Below are 21,304 nucleotides of genomic sequence, written 5' to 3'. Positions count from 1 at the left end.
TACTACACCTCAGAGGTACATGTTGTACTTTATACTGTACTACATCTCAGAGGTACATATTGTACTTTATACTGTACTACATCTCAGAGGTACATATTGTACTTTATACTGTACTACACCTCAGAGGTACATGTTGTACTTTATACTGTACTACACCTCAGAGGTACATGTTGTACTTTATACTGTACTACACCTCAGAGGTACATGTTGTACTTTATACTGTACTACATCTCAGAGGTACATATTGTACTTTATACTGTACTACACCTCAGAGGTACATGTTGTACTTTATACTGTACTACATCTCAGAGGTACATATTGTACTTTATACTGTACTACATCTCAGAGGTACATATTGTACTTTATACTGTACTACACCTCAGAGGTACATGTTGTACTTTATACTGTACTACACCTCAGAGGTACATGTTGTACTTTATACTGTACTACACCTCAGAGGTACATGTTGTACTTTATACTGTACTACACCTCAGAGGTACATATTGTACTTTATACTGTACTACATCTCAGAGGTACATATTGTACTTTATACTGTACTACACCTCAGAGGTACATGTTGTACTTTATACTGTACTACATCTCAGAGGTACATGTTGTACTTTATACTGTACTACACCTCAGAGGTACATGTACTTTATACTATACTACACCTCAGAGGTACATGTTGTACTTTATACTGTACTACATCTCAGAGGTACATATTGTACTTTATACTGTACTACATCTCAGAGGTACATGTACTTTATACTGTACTACATCTCAGAGGTACATGTTGTACTTTATACTGTACTACATCTCAGAGGTACATATTGTACTTTATACTGTACTACATCTCAGAGGTACATGTACTTTATACTGTACTACATCTCAGAGGTACATGTTGTACTTTATACTGTACTACATCTCAGAGGTACATGTTGTACTTTATACTGTACTACATCTCAGAGGTACATGTACTTTATACTGTACTACACCTCAGAGGTACATATTGTACTTTATACTGTACTACATCTCAGAGGTACATATTGTACTTTATACTGTACTACACCTCAGAGGTACATGTTGTACTTTATACTGTACTACATCTCAGAGGTACATATTGTACTTTATACTGTACTACATCTCAGAGGTACATGTACTTTATACTGTACTACACCTCAGAGGTACATGTACTTTATACTGTACTACATCTCAGAGGTACATATTGTACTTTATACTGTACTACATCTGAGGTACATGTTGTACTTTATACTGTACTACATCTCAGAGGTACATGTACTTTATACTGTACTACATCTCAGAGGTACATGTTGTACTTTATACTGTACTACATCTCAGAGGTACATGTACTTTATACTGTACTACATCTCAGAGGTACATGTACTTTATACTGTACTACACCTCAGAGGTACATGTTGTACTTTATACTGTACTACATCTCAGAGGTACATATTGTACTTTATACTGTACTACATCTCAGAGGTACATATTGTACTTTATACTGTACTACACCTCAGAGGTACATGTTGTACTTTATACTGTACTACACCTCAGAGGTACATGTTGTACTTTATACTGTACTACACCTCAGAGGTACATGTTGTACTTTATACTGTACTACACCTCAGAGGTACATATTGTACTTTATACTGTACTACATCTCAGAGGTACATATTGTACTTTATACTGTACTACACCTCAGAGGTACATGTTGTACTTTATACTGTACTACATCTCAGAGGTACATGTTGTACTTTATACTGTACTACACCTCAGAGGTACATGTACTTTATACTATACTACACCTCAGAGGTACATGTTGTACTTTATACTGTACTACATCTCAGAGGTACATATTGTACTTTATACTGTACTACATCTCAGAGGTACATGTACTTTATACTGTACTACATCTCAGAGGTACATGTTGTACTTTATACTGTACTACATCTCAGAGGTACATATTGTACTTTATACTGTACTACATCTCAGAGGTACATGTACTTTATACTGTACTACATCTCAGAGGTACATGTTGTACTTTATACTGTACTACATCTCAGAGGTACATGTACTTTATACTGTACTACACCTCAGAGGTACATATTGTACTTTATACTGTACTACATCTCAGAGGTACATGTACTTTATACTATACTACACCTCAGAGGTACATGTTGTACTTTATACTGTACTACATCTCAGAGGTACATATTGTACTTTATACTGTACTACATCTCAGAGGTACATATTGTACTTTATACTGTACTACACCTCAGAGGTACATGTTGTACTTTATACTGTACTACATCTCAGAGGTACATATTGTACTTTATACTGTACTACATCTCAGAGGTACATGTACTTTATACTGTACTACACCTCAGAGGTACATGTACTTTATACTGTACTACATCTCAGAGGTACATATTGTACTTTATACTGTACTACATCTGAGGTACATGTTGTACTTTATACTGTACTACATCTCAGAGGTACATGTACTTTATACTGTACTACATCTCAGAGGTACATGTTGTACTTTATACTGTACTACATCTCAGAGGTACATGTACTTTATACTGTACTACATCTCAGAGGTACATGTTGTACTTTATACTGTACTACATCTCAGAGGTACATGTACTTTATACTGTACTACATCTCAGAGGTACATGTACTTTATAAATCACATTTATGAGAGCTTTGAAATATTGAATACATAAATATAATACATGTTGAAGTACTATTAAAAATTAAACTACAAGCAGTATATAAAGTCATTACAGTGAGCTCCACATTCAGTCTATTTAATAAATATGTTCTAGTGTTTTTGATACTTTAAGGTACTCAAATACTTTGTTTATGCTTTAACTTCAATAAGCAGAATACTTCTTATATTCCCTATAATAATGAATCTCATTTTAACAATATTTAGTATGTAAAGTCAATAATAACTTTTAAACAAATGGAGAAGAACATTTCATGGTAAATGGTAGAGTTCTAGTACACCATGTAGTATTACAAAGGAGTTAGTATAACAAAACATTAAGAAACTGTCATTTTAGAGTTCCAAAAAACTACGATTGTCAAAATCAATAAATCCACACTTCAAAAGAATCAATATTTATTTATTCACCATCATGTATAAAGCAGAACAAACCGATTAAATATCAATATAACTCTGGCCCTTTAGATTTTTTTTGTTTTTGTTTTATTTATATAATTCTGCTCATGAGAAATCTTTAAGCACACGTCTCCAAAAATAAATCAACAAACTGTCATATTCGTAAAAATATCCAACTTTATACCTCAAATAAATTCCTTTTAATAAGTGTTTTTGAAAGACAGAAAAGTGAGAAACAAAGAGCTTCATCATCAGTTCATCGTGATGATCGACGAGGAAAGAAAACGTTTAACACAAGAACACAAATCACCCGATTTAAGACTTGTTGCTCTGGCTCCCAGCTGACACAGACGATTCAAACCAGCCCGCTAACAACCAACGACGTCAGTCAACGCTAACAACCAACGACGTCAGTCAACGCTAACAACCAACGACGTCAGTCAACGCTAACAACCAACGACGTCAGTCAACGCTAACAACCAACGACGTCAGTCAACGCTAACAACCAACGACGTCAGTCAACGCTCCCGTCGTGCTCGATGAGCTGCTGACGTGTTCACGTAACCTTTCATTTGTTTCGAGGAACTTTTTCTCCAAGAGGGACCTCCATCAGCTTCTGTGGGTCGAAGAAAAACACAAAACACAGATTTAAAGTCCTTAATCTTCAACATCACAGAAAACAACATACATGACAAACCTCACATTCTACATACACAGAACAGCAGGAACATGTTCGTACAAACCGTTAACTGAAAATGATAGAAATCCTCAAAACAACCGAGTTGTTTTTCTAACACAAATGAAGCTAATCAGCACCGTGACCTGACATTATAATTAGTTTTATACTAAAGATAAACACTCATTTATTCACAGATTGTTGCATTATGCATTTAACATTTGTTTTATTTTGAAGGAACCGTGAAAAGAGAAACTTGGAATATTTCTGCAACATGGACTCAAGAACTGAGGATCTGGACCAGATGAGATGATGAGGAGGGGATCTTTGCAGCCTGTTTGGTAGGTCTAACCAGTGCCCCCCCCCTCTCTAAAAACCAGACCTCTGTGGCTAGAGACACAGATTGTTTGTCACCTTGAGGAGTCGAGCGGGGTAAACGTTGTCGTCCTCGTTCTCTCCTCTCTGCGTGTCCACCTGGTACCTCTCACAGGCCCTGATCAGGTCCTTGGCGTCGTAGAGGGGGGAGGGGTCCAGAGAGTGAGCGTTGATCAGACTCACCAGGTACTCGCTGTAGTGCTTCCTGCAGGATCACACACACCTGTTAACGACTAATCAATGAGATCACACACACCTGTTAACGACTAATCAATGAGATCACACACACCTGTTAACTAAAGACTAATCAATGAGATCACACACACCTGTTAAAGACTAATCAATGAGATCACACACACCTGTTAACGACTAATCAATGAGATCACACACACCTGTTAACGACTAATCAATGAGATCACACACACCTGTTAACGACTAATCAATGAGATCACACACACCTGTTAACGACTAATCAATGAGATCACACACACCTGTTAACTAAAGACTAATCAGTCAGTGACCCCTCACTTAACTTAAAGTTCTTGAGAGTCGAGCATTTGTTTTCTTCTCCGTCCGTGAGCATCACATTATTCTGCTACATTACAGGAGGGCGAGCATGCTTACTAAACAGGTGGTTACAGGCTTGAGATATGAATGGTGGTGACACTAGTTTTGTCAAAGTGCTGGTGAACTTCCTGTCTGAGTGACGGGAGGTGCAGACAAGCAGCCACAGACGGTGTTTACAGCAGACACTCACTCGCAGAGGCCGGCCTGTCCCGGCTGTGTCTGGAGGCCACACGGCGAATCGATCTGCTGACCGGCTTCATCTTTCTGCTCCATCAGACAACAAGCGTCTGTGTGACAGAGGAGAGGTTACGCTCATGTGGTGATAAATCAGTTCAAACCATTAAAGCAGCTCTTCAGAGGTGGGAAGAAGAATACATAAATAACAGATATATTCTAAGACTTAAAGATCAACATGTGTTATTGAAAAGTGTCTCAAGATAACCTGAACTTTGAGTTAATTAAGTTTAACAAATCTCATCTAACGTTTGTTTGGATTTCTAGGTTTTTAAGGATTCCAGGATGTTTGAATCCTGATGCAACAAAAGACGTAAAGTATTTAAATTTCATGTTTTCTGTTTTTCTTCCTGAACGAAAGACAAATGAAAGACGACTTTTACCAGATTGAGTTCCATTAGAAGGATCTGTGTTGAACTCCACGCCGCTCCTCTGAGGAGAGAAAAGGGAGATTAAGAAACGTTAGTTTACATCCCTACATTTCTTTACATCTGTCACACGTTTACACTCGTTTATTTAAAGGTTCCAGTTAAATGGAGGTTTTAATAACAGCTTCTGCTTTCTTTCATTCTGTATTTCAAGATGAACCAGTTCAGTGAAAGTTACGTCATGTTTGTGCACGACAGAAATAGAAATCTAAATGTGAGTTAATGTCTGCAGGTATCACCGAACCTCTACAACAGAGGTCTTCAACAGGGGGTCCGCGACCCCTAGGGGGTCCGTGGAGGTACTGCAGAGGGGCCGCGAAACATTTGGTTGATTAGACAATTCTTTAAAGTGATTTTACTTCCTTTCATTGTTACTTCTCCCTGCTATACGATCTCCATATTGGTGTTTTTGTTATTAATTAATCCCACTAACAATGATCGATACGGTTGGTTTGTTTTACAGTGATTGTACATGTTGTTAAATAAAGATAAGCGGAAGTCCACCTGCAGCAGAGCCTGCAGTCTGGGCGGCTCCCAGTCTCTGAGGTAGAAGAGACAGTCCCGCGGGTGGTGAGCATGAAGACCGGTGTAGCTGCACTGAGCCGTCTTACACACCGTCTGCGAGAGACGACACAACAAACACAGGAACAAACACAGGAACACGTTTTTAATGAGCTACGTTACGTCACGTTTGGCTCGGACGGAAATATAAATTTAAATCTCCATTTGAATGCGTGTCTGCTGGTGTGCCATCACCTGACCTGTAATATATTGTTCTCCAGGTATTTAAAGCACGACGACTGTCCACAAGTTACAAACAAAAACATTTATGCATTTTATCTTAATAACCAAAAGGCTGACAAGCTTATTGTTTTAATTCCGTAAATAATTTCCAGATGGTAGAAGGTCAGCAGCGCACAAAAAACAAAACAAAGAAATCGCTTTTTACCCACAACTGCTGCTGTGTGTACAGAAGCTCAGTGGAAGTCTACCGTAGAGACAGAAGCTCAGCTCCTCTCACCTTGTGGTAGGGGTTGTTGCAGCCGCTGCAGAACTGGTACCTGCACTGGGAGCAGCTGAAGTGCATGCAGCCGCCCTTGGTTAGCGCGTACTGGAACCTGCAGGAGGGACAGGCTGCAAGAGGACAATTCATACTGGTTAATGTGGTGGAATGTAACTCAGTACATTTACTCAAGTACTCAAACGGACAGTTTGAAGTCTGGTTGTTTGAGGTACTTTTCAAGAGTCAGTTTATTACTGAAGGTGGAGTTTTGAGACCGTCCCAAAAATCATTTTAACTGCTCTAAAGTCAGAGTAAACCATCAAAAAGTTCTAAACATTATCTTCATCTATAGCGACTATTTGCACAAAAATAAATAAATAATGAAACCAAATGGAATCACGCTACGTTAGCCGTGGTGCTAACGTTACTAGCTCTGCTCATTACTAGCCCCGCTGACGTCACTAACCCTGCTGTAGCTTCAAAGGGTCACGTTTGTTCAACCCTGTGATGAGTAAAGACTAACGTATCCTTGAATGTTCCTCATGGTTTCAGTCTGTTTAGGAGCATTTGCTGGCTTCCTCTGAGATGTATAAAGTATACAGTGATGTAAAAATGGAAACACAAAACGGTACTTGAGTAAAGTTGTTTTCCTCCACTTCCTAATGCACCTTGAGCGAAGGATGCAAAGTGTCTCTGTTCAGGTCGATAATGTAACAACTTTAAACTTTAAGTGGGTCAACTCAGTGTCTCACTGATGCCGTTGTCTCTCAGGAAGCCGGCCAATCCCTGCCTCTGGTACTCCGGATCGTTGTCCCTCTTCCACTGCTGGAACTGTTCACAGGACAGATCCTGGTGCTGGGGCTCCCACTGAGACGGGGGGGGGGAAGAGCGACACAGAGACAGAGAGAGAGAGAGTCAATGAGCGAGCACCTCCTCAGTTTCAAGGCTGAATTCCTGAGCTTGTCTCTTTTCTTTATCTCTTACAGGATGTAGGAGTTGATCTCTTACTACATGTAGGAGATGAACTCCTACATGTAGTTCTGATACTCACAGGTTTCTTGCACTGAGCGCAGAAGCTCTTGCGGCAGGACGGACACGTGACCTTCATCTGGTCTCCGTCATTGATGAACCCGGAGGTGCACTGAGGGAGGAGGAGAGATTATCTACGTCTCCTTCACACCACAGTTCATATCAGTTAGGTGTCATGTTTAGAATGGGTGATAATAGATTCGACTAAAGAACTTACAGAAGAAGAACATAGTAATAGGATCAGTGAATTAAGACGTAGTGCTTCCTGATTGTGACGGCTTGCTGGTGAACTCACGTGGCAGCACCAGAGGAACTTGGGGTCCTTCATCAGAGCGTGCTCAGTCAGCTTCTTGTGAAACAGATCGTACACGTCCAGCTCCAGGCAGTTACGCAGCTGGACAAATACATGAAATACATGAAAAACTTCATTGTTAAAAGTGACTTATTACGTCTCTTAACCAGCTGCAGTTGAATTCCCCCCCCCCCCCCCTCTCTCTGTGTGTGTGTCTGTCTGTCTCTCCCCCCCCCCCCCTCCCTGTACCTGTATGTCCAGCGTGGAGAAGTAGCTGTCGAGCTGCTCCGGGTCGTTGATGTCCGGCTCTCCACAGACGGGACACACCATGTCTCTGATGTGTTTGTCTCTCACAGCGATGGTGAAGTGCAACCCGAAGCACTCGTGGCACACGGAGCACTGACAGGAAGTCAGGGACTGCATCTGAAACACGGAGAGGAGGAGGAGAAGAAATAAATACAGTATTTATGACACAGAAGAACAAAGGGGAGCTGTCATAAAGTACCTGTGTACATATTTTAACTTCCTTTATATCTTCTTTCTAAGTGACAAACAGACTTGATGGATAGTTGTCGTACTGCGCTGTGTCAGATGCCAACGTCTGCATCGTTCACCGGCTCCGAGCCGTCGCTGACCCACCTTGCTGCGGGGGAAGATGCTCAGACAGATGGGACACTCGTTGACGAGCAGGCGCCTGATGAAATCCTTGTCGTGCGACTCCTTCACGGCTTGCACCACGTCCTCCAGGGAGTAGGTCACGTCCGGCTCCTGGAGCAGCGCCAGGACGAGCTCGCAGCGCCCCCAGCTAGGCAGGTCGTACAGCGCCAGCAGACGCCTGCACATCCTCTGAGAGAGAACCCGGACAGACGAGGAGTCAATGTGACGCACTTCTTTTCTTTTACTACATGAAGTCGTCTACGAGGTGTGCACACTGAAGGCTTCAGCTACTTTGCTGTGCAGCCTTAAGCTCCGATTATATTTGTGCAGACGGCGCTGAGCTGCTACCTGTTTGTCCGGGTGTTTGGGGTCGATGGGCGGCTCGGGTTGGTCGGTCCAGATGCGCTGGTGGAAGGGCTCCAGCAGGGGGCGCTGCAGCAGAGACAGAGCCCCCTTCACCTCGCCTCCGCTCAGCCGCAGGGCCTCCTCGCACCGCAGCACGTCCCTGAAGCCCAGAGAGTGCAGCTCCTTCATCTGAGGGGAAGCACCGGTTAATGTAGACGAGCAACACCTCAGTGTACAAATACTCTGCTACAAAGTAAAAGTATTCAAAATACACTCAACTGAACTCAGTCTTTCAAATAATATCACGACATTTTGCGTGGCGATATTGTATCGATGCACAACGGTTATAAGGTATCGATCGAACTGCATCATTTACAGTTAAAGGTAATAAATCACGATGTTTGATGCTCTTACTTTGAAAGTCTCTTATTAGATTAAAATAACTTCTCAGAATAACGAGGAATGTTTAGGATAAAAAATGCATTTAATGTGAAAAGTTCACCTCAATATTTATGATGAATCATATGTAGAGTTAGAGTTCTGTTAAATGAGAATTGGCGCCACTGCAAGAAGGGAATAATGACACAAAACCAAATGTTTTGAAGTAATAAAATGACTTGTTAAGAGTGTGTAACTCTGTAAAAACATATGAGACAAGCTGTTCTTTTCAGGAGACAGATATCTAATAAAGAGACAAGAGATCAAAAGTTTCCCTTCCTTCTCACTGAGCCGGGCGAGGAGGGCCGTGGAACACTCCTCCACATCGCTCCCAACGGACCACAGACCGTCTTTGTTCTACTTATCTCATCACTTTGAAGACTTCCTGTTTGCTCACCATAGAGAGCTGCTCGTCAGCCTCACAGTGAAGGCTGCTCGCTGGTGATAAAGAACTCAAAGCTCATACATCATGTTCTCATAGACTTCTATACAACCAGAGGAGTCGCCCCCTGGTGGACACTAGAGAGAATGCAGCTCTAACACATGAAGCTTTGGCTTCACTTTAAAGAACCGGAGGTTGCCATCTTTAAAAAAAACTCAGAAATAACAAACTTCTGCTCCTCCAGCAGGAAACTGTCTTTTGGAGTGCCCCGTGTTGAAGCAGCAGGTCCTGATTGTCCTACCTTGACCTGTCTGTCTCTCAGCAGCTGTCTCACGGCTCTGTCGGTGTCTCCTCCCGCCGACAACCAGGCCAGCTTGGCCTCGGCCCGGGACAGCTTCGCGCAGTCGCCCGCGACACCGGGACCGCTCGGCTCCGCCCCCTCGCCGCCCCTCTCCGCCTGGACGGAAGCCGCCATGGCGCAGATCTCGTCCAGCAGGTGAGGCAGCTCTGACGTCAGCCAATCACAGGGGTTCGTGTTGCTGCCGCCGCACATGCCGATGGCGGCGTACACCTCCTCAGCACTGACGCCGCGCTTCTCTGCTTCCTGCGAAGGAGACACGACGGGGAATCTTTAAATGTGTCTGACTCACACACACACACACACACACACACACACACACACACACACACACACACACACACACACACACACACACACACACACACACACACACACACACACACACACACACACACACACTCTGATCTGCTGGACGAGACGGAGGCCGTCTTCCTTCATCATCTTCTGTCTCTTCGCCTCCACGTCGCCTCCGGGCCTCGGCTGGGTTCTCGGCTGGGTTCTCGGCTGGTCTTTGGTGCCGGACGGGTTCTGCTGGAGAGACAGCGGCAGAGAGACTCCGGCGGAGTCTTTGCAGGACAGGTTGCACATCTCGCACACCGCGGTGGTATTGGTGTTCATGTAGGTGCAGAACTGGCACATCCACTGTGAAGCAGGGAGAAAGGAAAGACAAGCGTGTTGAGCAGACGCAACGAGACAAACGTATGTATGAGATGCCAATTGGTCAACTGTTCATACATCCTTTAATGTGACTGCTGTAACCCTCTGAACCCCAAAACAGCAGGTTTTATTTTTTAATCGTTTGTCATAACCAGAAGCTTTAAAAAATGTTAGTCGTCAGAATTTCATCTTTCATCTTCGAACACATCACAGTTTCTTCTTCAGAGATTGGTAACACTTGTGAACATGTTGGAAATATAGATTCCATTGTTTAAAAAAAATTAATTATCAAAAAATTCAACTTTTTAATGATTGTCATCATAACTGTGTTATTCTGCACTAAAGACATGTTCTAGTTCTCTCTTCTTCTAGTCATCATGGTTCTGTGTCCATAGAGGAGCAGGAATTTTATTTTGAAAAGCAAGACCACAGAGAGAAACATGTAACAGAACAATAGTGTGCATGTAAACGTGGTCATTGTCACATTTGACGGATTGTTGTTACAGCCGCTTCTAACACAATGCAGAACTGTTTTGCATGGACCCCCAAACCCCCCCCCCCCCCCCCCAGTGGGACAGACCTTTGCTCCGGAGTCAGACGTGGACCCCGGGCTGGACGGCAGCGGTGCGACAGACGGTCGAGTGGCCAGACGAGGGCGCTCACACACCTCACAGAGGATGCTGCTGCCTTGATTCACTACCGTGCAGCTCTTACACTGCCACTCTGAGGGAGCGAGCACAGACACATTCACACCACTAGATAGATAGATAGATAGATAGATATATTTACACAATAACTTTGTTTCCTCGTGTCAACGGCACATCTTGTCGTTAGAGGGAAACATGTTTTTGCTGATTGTTTAGCTGAAACATGAGTAATATCCTGTTTGTTTTGTGTCTGATCTGTTTTATTTGTGTGTTTTAATCTCTTCTCCTCTTTCACAGCGCTGGGTTTCTGTATCTTTAAAGCCGCCGTCTAAATGAAGTTGCACGATGTCTCTGGTCTCACCCGTGTTGGGAGACGTGGGGATGGACGTCGGGTTTTCCTGAGCGGCGGACGCGGCCGTGGCGAGTCGAGGCCGTTCGCAGGTGGCGCAGAGGACGGCTCGCATCTCGTTCACCGTGGTGCAGTGAGCACACTCCCACGGGGACAGAGACGGACTGCAAACAATACAAATATACAGATTTACAGTGAAGACGAGATCGATTTATACAGGCTGGTCCAATGAGAGCGGCTCACTTCCTTCTGCACAAACTACGACTGCCAACGAAACCCGAATACGAAAGCATTAAAAAGCAACTAATTGACGACATGCAGGTCGTTTATGCTTCTGTCGATTAGCAGAAACTCTTCTCCACAGCGTTCACTGGAGGAGAAACACAGTTTCCTCCTCACCTGGATGTTTTGGCCGCTGTAACAAACGCTCTGCTGTGTCCTTTGTCTCTCCTGTGATTGGCTCTGGAAGGGTGGCGGTGAAAGAGGTCGTCACAGGCGTCGCAGAACGTTTGATCGTCACAAGACGGGCAAACCAGAGACGAGGCGGCGCCGCACAAGTTACAGTCGCTCGCTGCAGGAAGAGCGCGAAGAAGAGTTATTAGAAGAATGATTCTATTTATTGAGGCTTCTAGCTGCGTCGCGCTCAAAGCACAATACACTCAAAGCGACTCAGGCTACATCCACACTCCCACGCTGTTCACAGCAGCTCACCTGTTGATGGCTTCAGAGGTTCTCCTCCGGGGCTCAGACTGGGTTTCGGTGGAAGAGACAGAACCTGAGGCGTGTCTGCCAGCTGCTCCTCTTCATGCGGGACGACCACAACGTCAGACACCAGCTCATCCTGGAGAGAAAGCAGCTTCACAATAAAGCTTATTTATACAACAACGAGCAGCACAGTGGAGAGAATATGATGCCACACACACACACACACACACACACACACACACACACACACACACACACACACACACACACACACACACACACACACACACACACACACACACACACGTAGCCTACAGATCGGATCTAACAGGATGTAACTGTTCTTAAACTGTCCGCCTGACCGACGTATTTAAAAGTGTGTTCTCATTTGTAAATAATATAAAAGTCAGTACTCTATAAATGTATGAAAGTCACTGTTTTCCACAACACTGTCCTGCAAATATTTCACAAATAAGGGGATTCTGTGCACAGAAAGACACAAAAGGGCTTTTATTTTGAAACGAAAACAGGAAGTGTTGGGATGAATATAAATTTGGACTTTTTTTCATGTCTGATACATGGTGAACGGATTAAGACTATAGTTATGTTGCTGGTTTAAGGTCAACATACTGTAAAACATCATTTTTTTTTTTACTGTCTATTAAAAAAAAAAATGTACATTTGTTGGGAAATTGTGCAAATTCATAGAAAAGTGATTTTTTTTTTTTTCACAGCTGATATCAAATGTTTTACAGTTACACGATGCATTTGGATGTGCGTCCGAGCGTCCGTACAGACCAGTGTCGGTACAGACCAGTGTCGGTACAGACCTGCTGGGTGATGAATGGGATGATGTCTCTGAAGTTTTCTGGGTGAGGATGGGTTCTCTAAAACAAACACAAGACGTGGAACACAGGGAGGAACGTTTGACACAAAACGGCAGCTGATGTTTTGAAGGCTTTCAGACGACCGCTCCACAAACCTTCACAAGCATGTCCACCTCCGTGCGTAAGGTCATCACCTCCAGCGTCACCGAGGCCACTTTGGCGGCGTCCGGTTCGGTGACGTCGTCGGGGAAACTGAGGCCGTCGATCTGCTGATTGGTGTAACCGTACAGAAACAAGACGGTCCGGCCTCCCTGTGGAGGAACGCGAGCATTTCACATGTTTCTCATGAGGTCATGATTCAGCAGGTTCAAGGAAATAAGAAAAATGTTATTTTCTGCAAGAAAAATCTGCACAAAGAAGCTTCAAAATGCGAGAGACCCACTTAAAAACAATATATCTGAACCAGACGACTGTTCCATGCAGAACCATGTGACTTGTTCTCACCTTGACGGCGTCCACGGTGGTTCTGAAGACGGGGTTGTTGTGCTTGACGCTCCTCCAGTATCTGGGCCTGGCCGGACTCGTCAGGTTACAGCCGTACTTCTCCAGGATACTCAAGGCCTTGACCAGTCTGCTCAAAGACTCCAGAACCTGGAGAGGAAACAGCCAGTGGGTGTTTCTCAAAGTCAAGGATGCTTTCTTGATAGGACGCGTCCTTATTCACAACAATCAGTACATTTACTAGAAGGAATATTGAGATGAGGGGAGAGAGGAAAGAAAAGGGGAGAGGAGAGGAGGAGTAGAAAGAGGAGGGAGGAGGAGAGGAGAGAAAAGAGGAGAGGAGAGAGAGGAGGAGGAGGAAAGGACAGGAGGAGAGGAGGGAGAGAGGAGAGGTGGGGAGGAGGAGGAGGAGAGTAGAATCCTTCCTTGACTTGAGATGTGATCTAAACTCACTGGTTGTGTATATTCATGTTTTATGTGTAGTATAAATATAAATATGTATCTAGCAGCTCCACCACACTGTTACTGTAACTGTAACTAACTGTGACTGTGACTGTAACTGTAACTAACTAACTGTAACTGTGACTGTAACTGTAACTAACTAACTGTAACTGTACCTCCTGCGTGTTGCGACAGGCTGCGTTCTCCCTCAACATGGCCTCCACTCCCAGGTGCCGGTACTTCTCCGACAGAGGCAGGAGGATGGAGGCCATGGTCTGGACCTCCTCCTTCACATCCTGAGCTGAACCTGAGGAGGAGAGGAGCGACTGGGACCTCCTCCTCACCTCCTCCATCTGGACAGATGCAGGGCTGCTGCTCATGACTGTCACAGAAATAAAGGGGAAAGTTCATCAATACATTGTTTAAAATCACAGCTCAATTATCACAACTTATCATATGTGAGGATCTGCTGTGTTTCTCTTGTGTATCGTTGTAAAGTGAATATATTATGTATTTTAATTGGTTGCAATTAAAAGACATAATATAAAAATGTTTGACTTTAATTCAAATCTGAAATATTGTATATTTACCATCCAGACTTCTGAAAACTATGAATACTAAAATATAAAGAAATCTTCTTGGCTTGAGGAAAATAAAATATACAGTTTATATAGTAAACATAGCAAATATAAACGTATAAATATATAAATATTATTGATCTCTCAATGGGGGGAATTCACACGAGGCAAGAGAGCAGATAAATCACTAATATATATTATATATTATTTATTTATATGGACAAATGCCTCTGAAATAAAGTTGAATTAAAATATATATATATATATAATATTATATATATATATATATATATATATATATAATATTATATATATATATATATATATATAATATTATATATATATTATATATATATATATATATATATAATATTATATATATATATATTATTATATATATATATATATATATATATATATATATATATATATATATATATATATTATTATATATATATATATATATATATATATATATTATATATATATATATATATATATATATATATTATATATATATATATATATATATATAATATTATATATATATTATATATATATATATATATATATATATTTTAATTCAACTTTATTTCAGAGGCATTTGTCCATATAAATAAATAATATATAATATATATATAATAATATATATATATATAATATTATATATATATATATATATATATATATATATATAATATTATATATATATATATATATATATATATATATATAATATTATATATATATATTATATATATATATATATATATATATATATATATAAATAATTAAGTGTCTTCAACTATTTATTTTTAATCAAATGACGACCGTTGGAAAGTCCGGACTAATCACAGTGTGACACAGTAGTCATAAAATCATAACGTCATCATAAACTAATGTTTCCTCGCGATAAAATAAAGTAATTTAATAAGAGTTGATGGTGAAACGTTTAAGTTTATGCTAGAAAACAAACCCCGATAAGAACAATTCATGACAGATGAAACCGAAACTTTAAGTTACTGTAAAAACAAACAACGTTACCTGCTGGATTACGTTACCGTCGTCACGAGCTTCGACGGTTACTCGTGCTTCGGTGTGAAAGTCAGAAGTATTTAACGTTCACTAAAATAAGATGTTTTATGAATGCATGTCAGCGGGTTAATGTGTAACCTACACTAGTTCCGTGCTGTCTCCGGAGCTAACACCGACAACATAGCTTCAAATGCGGAACTCGAGTTTTGACGTTTTTAGGTTCCGGCTCCACTTCCTGTCACGATTTTTATTTTTTTCAAAATAAAAGCGGAATTTTCACAACTAGTTCCCAACGTAAGTGAAATGAAAAAAAATTAAATTAAATTAAATAAACATTTAATTTATTTAATAACAGTATTTTTTCCTCTCATACAACATTACTTTTTTAGGTCTGTGAGTTCCTTTTAATACCAAGGAGCACACTGGGAGAAAAAGACATGCTGGAAAATTGTCTTTAATATTTTACTTGTATAATATTTTATAATTTGTTTCACGTGACATTTAATATTCAAATTGATATGTTCACATGTAATGTCCTTCATTTCACATGTGAAACTGTTTATTTGTGTATTATTATCAACTTATTTTAAAGCCAAAACAGAATATTGTTGTTGTTTTTCACAGAAAATGAAAAATAAATGTAAAAGATAATGTTATGCTATATGGTATTATGGTCTCCATCCTGCATTATGTGGAGGATTGTGGACACAACAACAATAAAGATATTTTTTTTAATTATAATTATAATTATAATAAAAATAACAACAATAATAACCATAATAATAATAGCAAAAATGCTGATGATAAGAATATTAATAACAATAATAATACATATTATTTAATGTACCAATGTATCTATTTATGTATTTATTTACTCATTTATAACGTCTCTTTAGCACGCACGTTAATGTTTAAACTCAGGACTACTTTCAAGGGCGGAGGGAGACGGTGGGAGGCGCTAACTGCATCAGGCGACAATGAAATAGAAAGCAAACTGGACGAGGAAATAAGAAATAGCCATATTGTCGTCTCCTGCTCCCGAACAACACGTCTAACTGAATCTGAGCAGCTGATTTCTGTCCTGAAGCGTGAAGAGTCTGCGCAGTCATGTCGAAGACATCGAGCCTGAAGATAAGCCGCGCGAATCTAGGAAAGGTAAGTTTGTCTGCTGTGAATGCAAAGTTACAGTCGGCTGCATGTGGTGCTGCCGCTATATGCTGAAATACTTTAAAATAACAGCTGGTTTGAGTTCATTAGTTTCTGGCTCTTTGGGCACAAACACGAGCTCGGTGAAGCAGGAAAGTCCCCGCGTGAGAGGAAACCGAAAGTAAAGCTCCTGTGACATGAGTCAGCAGCTTAAACTGAAGTGTTTCCTTCACTTCAGCCTGTTTTCCTTTTTCCACAGGTGGAAAACTTCCGCAACACCCTGTGTCATCAGGTCTGTTGACATTTATTCTGCTGTTTTTTTTAATCATTTAACCCAAATAAGCTCCAAATAAGTGTTTCTTTCCTCCATGTTTTTCAGGCAGAGAACCTGTTCTGCAACTACATCCCCGAGAGGATCAAGCAGCTGGATGCTCTGCTGAGGGTCAGTACTTTACCGCACACGCTCAACTACTCCTCCGATGTACATTCTCTTCATCCTCTCAGTGTGTTTGCTGTGTTCTTTTTAGGATGATGCCCTCAGCATCACAGACATGTCGTCCCTCAAGGCTCCCCTGGACATCCCCATACCAGAGCCTCCGCCCACAGAGGAGGAGGTGAGGTCTCACGCCTCCTCTTTCCCCTTAACAGGGATTATATCCTCAAGTTGTGCATTCCTAGCACTTCAAATACAAACTAACGTCTCATTTGTTCATTCGGCTGCACTTGTTTTGGTTCCCTTGCGTCGTCCACTTCAGTTAGCTTTTATTCCCCCCAACCAGCGTACCTGTGTGACCCCCCCCCACCTGTGACATCCTCCAAAGAGAGGCCTGCACCGACCTGTTTGCACTCCGCTCTTAATAATGACGTGGGAGTGTCGGCTATAATGAGAGCGACTGAAGAGCAGGATCTGTCCCGCCGCATTGCATTCTGGTCTGTTACATTCGGCGTTGTTAACCAGTGTTGACGCCCCAGAGTCAAAAGCCAAAAAGCCAATTTAAATAGCTTTAATATTACAGTTGGAAGTACTCTGAAATGCACTCAGTGGCCGGTTTATTAGGTACACCTGGCTAACACAACATTCCTGCAACTGTACTCGTCAAATAACTACAGAAGAAGTTCAATATCCGGTTCTACTCCGATTCTTTCTCTATGGTTATAATGTTTAGATGTTGTTGAAACTGTTTTGGAGGCTTAACTCAAGTAAACACTCATTCTGCCTCCTACGTACACAGACACCAAATACCGTTCTTAAATATAACACATTAAATACCCATCACTCTCAGCATACGTAACTCTTATTTAAAAAGAAGAAACTTTTAAAGGAGACTTGTTGTTCATACTTGTATTTTGGGTTTTGTATTAGAACATGTTTACATGATTATAATGTTTTAAAAATGTCTGAATGTACCTCATATTCACCCTCTGAGTGAAACGCTCCGTTTTAGCGCCTGTCTCTTTAAGACACCCCCCCCTCAATTTATATTGAATATTGTAGATATCATTATATTAAGAAGGGGCTATTCAGGTTGAATATGATTTATAATATATGATAAACAATATAACATTTATTTTGAACACTTGAAAAGATAAAGGTGTTTTATTTTTATTTATTTTCTCACTTAATTTTCATTAAACTTGTTTTTTTTTTTTCTTTTAACTAAATGACCCAAAACATTGATAACGAGGGTAGATAATAATGAGAATAAATATGAAGCAACATTTAAATTATACCCTTTAAACCAAAAATAAATCTGGTTTGAATTGAAATCAAACACAGTTCCTCAGCTTGTTTACCAGATGTTTCCTCCTTTGTATCAATGGTGGGCTAAACAACAGGACCTCTCTGTATTGAGATACACTTAAAGATAAAAGATTTGTAACCATTTAAAATTGATCTCACAGGAAATGGAGACGGATAAGAATGACGCTGACGAGAAGAAAAAGAAGAAAGGTAAAATGTGTTTTTTTTATTTATCTCCACACAATGTATATTAAATTAAACAACAACAACAACATCATTTGTCCTGCAGCTCCAAAATGTGGCTACATCACGGGCAATGAGAAGATCATGGTGCTGCTGGAGAAGGTGAAACCAGAGATCGTTGCCCTCAGAGAGACCATCATCACTGTGAGTCGATCCCTCTCACCTCAACGACCGCTGAGCTGCTTCCTCTGAAACGCTGAATTAACTTTGAGTTGAACTCTGTGTTGAAGGTCTCCTGCTGGATTCAGCACCTCGTCCCCAAAATAGAAGATGGAAACGACTTTGGAGTCGCCGTCCAGGTACGTTTCCCACGCGCAGGATGTCAACTTTATTATTTATCATAGTATTAATTCATATTTGATTCTTTTTGTCTCACCACAGGAGAAAATCTTGGAGAGAATCGCAGCAGTGAGGACCAAAGTCGATGGTTTTCAGACCAACATCAACAAGTGGGTTGGATATAAGTTTAGTTTTAAAGTTTAATAAAATACGACTAGATTGCGTCTCGTTCAGCTGTTTTGACAGAATAGTATAATTTTGATGGTATATTGTTTTACGGGTTTGTTTCCTGACTTTTGCCATTTCTGTTGAGCTACTCAGGTACTTCTCAGAGCGAGGAGACGCTGTTGGGAAAGCTTCCAAAGAGACTCATGTGGTGAGTAACAGTGAATGTATCTACGAACAAGTACTGTGTGTGATATCTCTTCTCCACTAAAAATACCGTGTTCCTTCATCTCCATAAACTCCATTAGCACCAAATGTGGATTAATCCGCCGCTGAAAATAGTCCCCCAACAAACGCTCCATTTCCTCCTGATGGTTTGATTATAAAACTACAGTGACCAGCTGTTTATAGGACATTACTGAACGCTTTTAACTAACTCAAGAATTAATATGCTAATGATGTCAATTTCAACACAGTGGTGATATTTTGGACAGACGTGGACGTAAACCCAACGTGTGTTTGTGCCGTGTACACTTCTAACTTGATCAATCCAAGCGGCCGCCCGCCGGTGGGGAGGACGAAACAAAAACAAGAGTCATTTTTTTGGGGGATTTAATCCAATGAACAAAATATCAAAACGTTCACGGACGCTGTACCTTCAAGGTGAATCTCAAGCCCTCGAGGCAGCTCTACGTCTTCGTCTCACTAGCGACCTCTCGAGGTACGAGTGGTATTACAGGCCGGGGCGGTGCTAGCTGGTTAGCATGAGCTCATTTGACGACACAAAGACGTCTTTGACACAACGTTAACGCCGTTGCGTCTTCACATTGTGTTGATAATGTTTGTTCATTATTTTAATGTTTAAAACTAAAATTGTGTCCAGATCTTACACATTGCCTCTTTAAATCTCTGATAAAATGATTGTAAATACCTTTAACTTGGCTTTCTCCACCTGCAGATGGACTACCGCTCGCTGGTCCACGAGAAGGACCAGAACATCTACAGCGAGATCAGAGTCATTGTTCTCGACATTCGCGGCTTCCACGTAAGTCAGACGGATGTTTGTCAGGAGTATTTACCACGCTGCTGTCGTAGAGGAAGACGCTCTAAACCGTGCTTTCTACCCGCTTCCTGTAGGCCGAGCTTTACGACATCATCAGCAAGAACCTGGAGAAGGTGACCAATCCAAAAGGAGAGGAGAAACCTTCCATGTACTGAAGCTGGAGGGGATGTTCAGGAGGGGCGGATTCTATTCAGTACCAATCAGCTGTCTCTGCTCAGTGATGCTGCATGTGTGCGTGACTCTATTCTGCTTATTCTTCCCAAAATAACTGGATGAGTTATTAATCTCTGCTGTTGTATGATGACACTTTGGTTTTGTACCGACACTTGCACTAAATTTTAATTGTACAACTCTGAGTTCAAATGAATAAAGAAAAGTTTTATTCTCCTTTTAAAAAGAAAAAAGTTATTTTTAATGTGTGAAGATGAAAACCTTTTACTGCAGCAGCGTCTGACAGTCTCCAGAGCTGGTTAGTCAGCTAGCTATCTTATCCATCTTCTGAGCTAGTCAGCTAGCTATCTCCTTCTGGTGAAGTAGTCTTCCAGCAGCGAGGAGTGAGGCTGAGGGGTTGAGACCCGGAGTCACCAGTATAACGTTAGCATGGTGCAATTAGCAAGGTAGCTAGTTAACTAGCCAGCTGCTGAATGAGTACAAGTATAATTGATCTAATACACAAGTGTAGGCTAAAATGATAGAAATTCACATATAACCCAAAATATTAAACCAGAATATCTTCACATATTTCCATTATTTTCAAAGTGAGGTCATATCAGTGGTGGAGAGTCACTGTACAAGTCTGAGGTATTTTCATTTGATACTTTACTTCTGTTGTACGTTTTACTTCTATGTATTTATGTAACAAATGTATTTTGTCACTACTTACTTTCAGATTAGGATTTTACTCCAATGATTATAAAATCAAATGAATTATCCAGATTAAAGCAGAGTACACGGCTTCTTCTCCTTGATGACTCAGCGTATGAGGAATTCAT

At 41.0% G+C, this 21,304-nt stretch overlaps 2 protein-coding genes across 6 annotated transcripts; one reads left to right on the top strand and one right to left on the bottom strand.

Moving 5' to 3' along the window:
- Nucleotides 1-3,136: 3,136 nt before the first annotated feature.
- Nucleotides 3,137-17,402, bottom strand: LOC142937434 (E3 ubiquitin-protein ligase RNF31-like). 5 transcript variants are annotated; one of them, XM_076080362.1, is made up of 23 exons: nt 17,277-17,402; nt 14,239-14,444; nt 13,625-13,771; nt 13,276-13,431; nt 13,124-13,180; nt 12,300-12,429; nt 11,988-12,159; nt 11,601-11,752; nt 11,173-11,315; nt 10,335-10,577; nt 9,876-10,178; nt 8,758-8,943; nt 8,392-8,598; nt 8,002-8,175; nt 7,756-7,854; nt 7,483-7,572; nt 7,184-7,298; nt 6,450-6,562; nt 5,933-6,046; nt 5,384-5,432; nt 4,957-5,053; nt 4,239-4,404; nt 3,137-3,764 (listed from the first exon to the last, which is right to left on the bottom strand). In XM_076080362.1, the coding sequence occupies exons 2-23, from the start codon at nt 14,440-14,442 to the stop codon at nt 3,717-3,719; spliced, it is 3,165 nt and encodes a 1,054-aa protein (XP_075936477.1). In that variant the 5' UTR covers nt 14,443-14,444; nt 17,277-17,402; the 3' UTR covers nt 3,137-3,716. The 5 variants fall into 5 exon arrangements, 3 of the variants coding, with proteins under 3 accessions (XP_075936477.1, XP_075936476.1, XP_075936478.1); XM_076080361.1 differs by lacking the exon at nt 17,277-17,402 and adding an exon at nt 15,685-16,000; XR_012949407.1 differs by lacking the exons at nt 3,137-3,764; nt 17,277-17,402 and adding exons at nt 4,489-4,794; nt 15,685-16,265 and having other exon boundaries at nt 4,262-4,455.
- Nucleotides 16,657-21,266, top strand: psme2 (proteasome activator subunit 2). The gene is made up of 11 exons (XM_076080372.1): nt 16,657-16,830; nt 17,081-17,113; nt 17,201-17,263; nt 17,349-17,435; nt 18,724-18,772; nt 18,852-18,949; nt 19,036-19,104; nt 19,187-19,254; nt 19,406-19,460; nt 20,208-20,294; nt 20,387-21,266. Exons 1-11 carry the CDS (start codon nt 16,783-16,785, stop codon nt 20,465-20,467), a joined length of 738 nt encoding a protein of 245 aa, XP_075936487.1. The 5' UTR covers nt 16,657-16,782; the 3' UTR covers nt 20,468-21,266.
- Nucleotides 21,267-21,304: the final 38 nt, after the last annotated feature.

This window comes from Anarhichas minor, unplaced genomic scaffold, assembly GCF_050575085.1.
Source record: "Anarhichas minor isolate MPS153535 unplaced genomic scaffold, ASM5057508v1 ptg000074l, whole genome shotgun sequence".
Taxonomy (NCBI): domain Eukaryota; kingdom Metazoa; phylum Chordata; class Actinopteri; order Perciformes; family Anarhichadidae; genus Anarhichas; species Anarhichas minor.
The sequence above is the reverse complement of the archived record's forward strand: the minus strand, read 5'-3'. Positions and strand labels throughout refer to the sequence as shown.

What these genes read in the sequence shown, in the direction of transcription:
- LOC142937434 (XM_076080362.1), bottom strand. Translation starts at nt 14,442, where the DNA reads ATGAGCAGCAGCCCTGCATCTGTCCAGATGGAGGAGGTGAGGAGGAGG. An exon ending in CCCCACGTCTCCCAACACGG is followed by an intron (nt 11,316 to 11,600) that starts GTGAGACCAGAG and finishes TCGCTCCCTCAG; the next exon opens with AGTGGCAGTGTAAGAGCTGC. An exon ending in CCAAACACCCGGACAAACAG is followed by an intron (nt 8,599 to 8,757) that starts GTAGCAGCTCAG and finishes GTTCTCTCTCAG; the next exon opens with AGGATGTGCAGGCGTCTGCT.
- psme2 (XM_076080372.1), top strand. Translation starts at nt 16,783, where the DNA reads ATGTCGAAGACATCGAGCCTGAAGATAAGCCGCGCGAATCTAGGAAAG. An exon ending in CTCCGCCCACAGAGGAGGAG is followed by an intron (nt 17,436 to 18,723) that starts GTGAGGTCTCAC and finishes TTGATCTCACAG; the next exon opens with GAAATGGAGACGGATAAGAA. An exon ending in CGAGAAGAAAAAGAAGAAAG is followed by an intron (nt 18,773 to 18,851) that starts GTAAAATGTGTT and finishes TTTGTCCTGCAG; the next exon opens with CTCCAAAATGTGGCTACATC.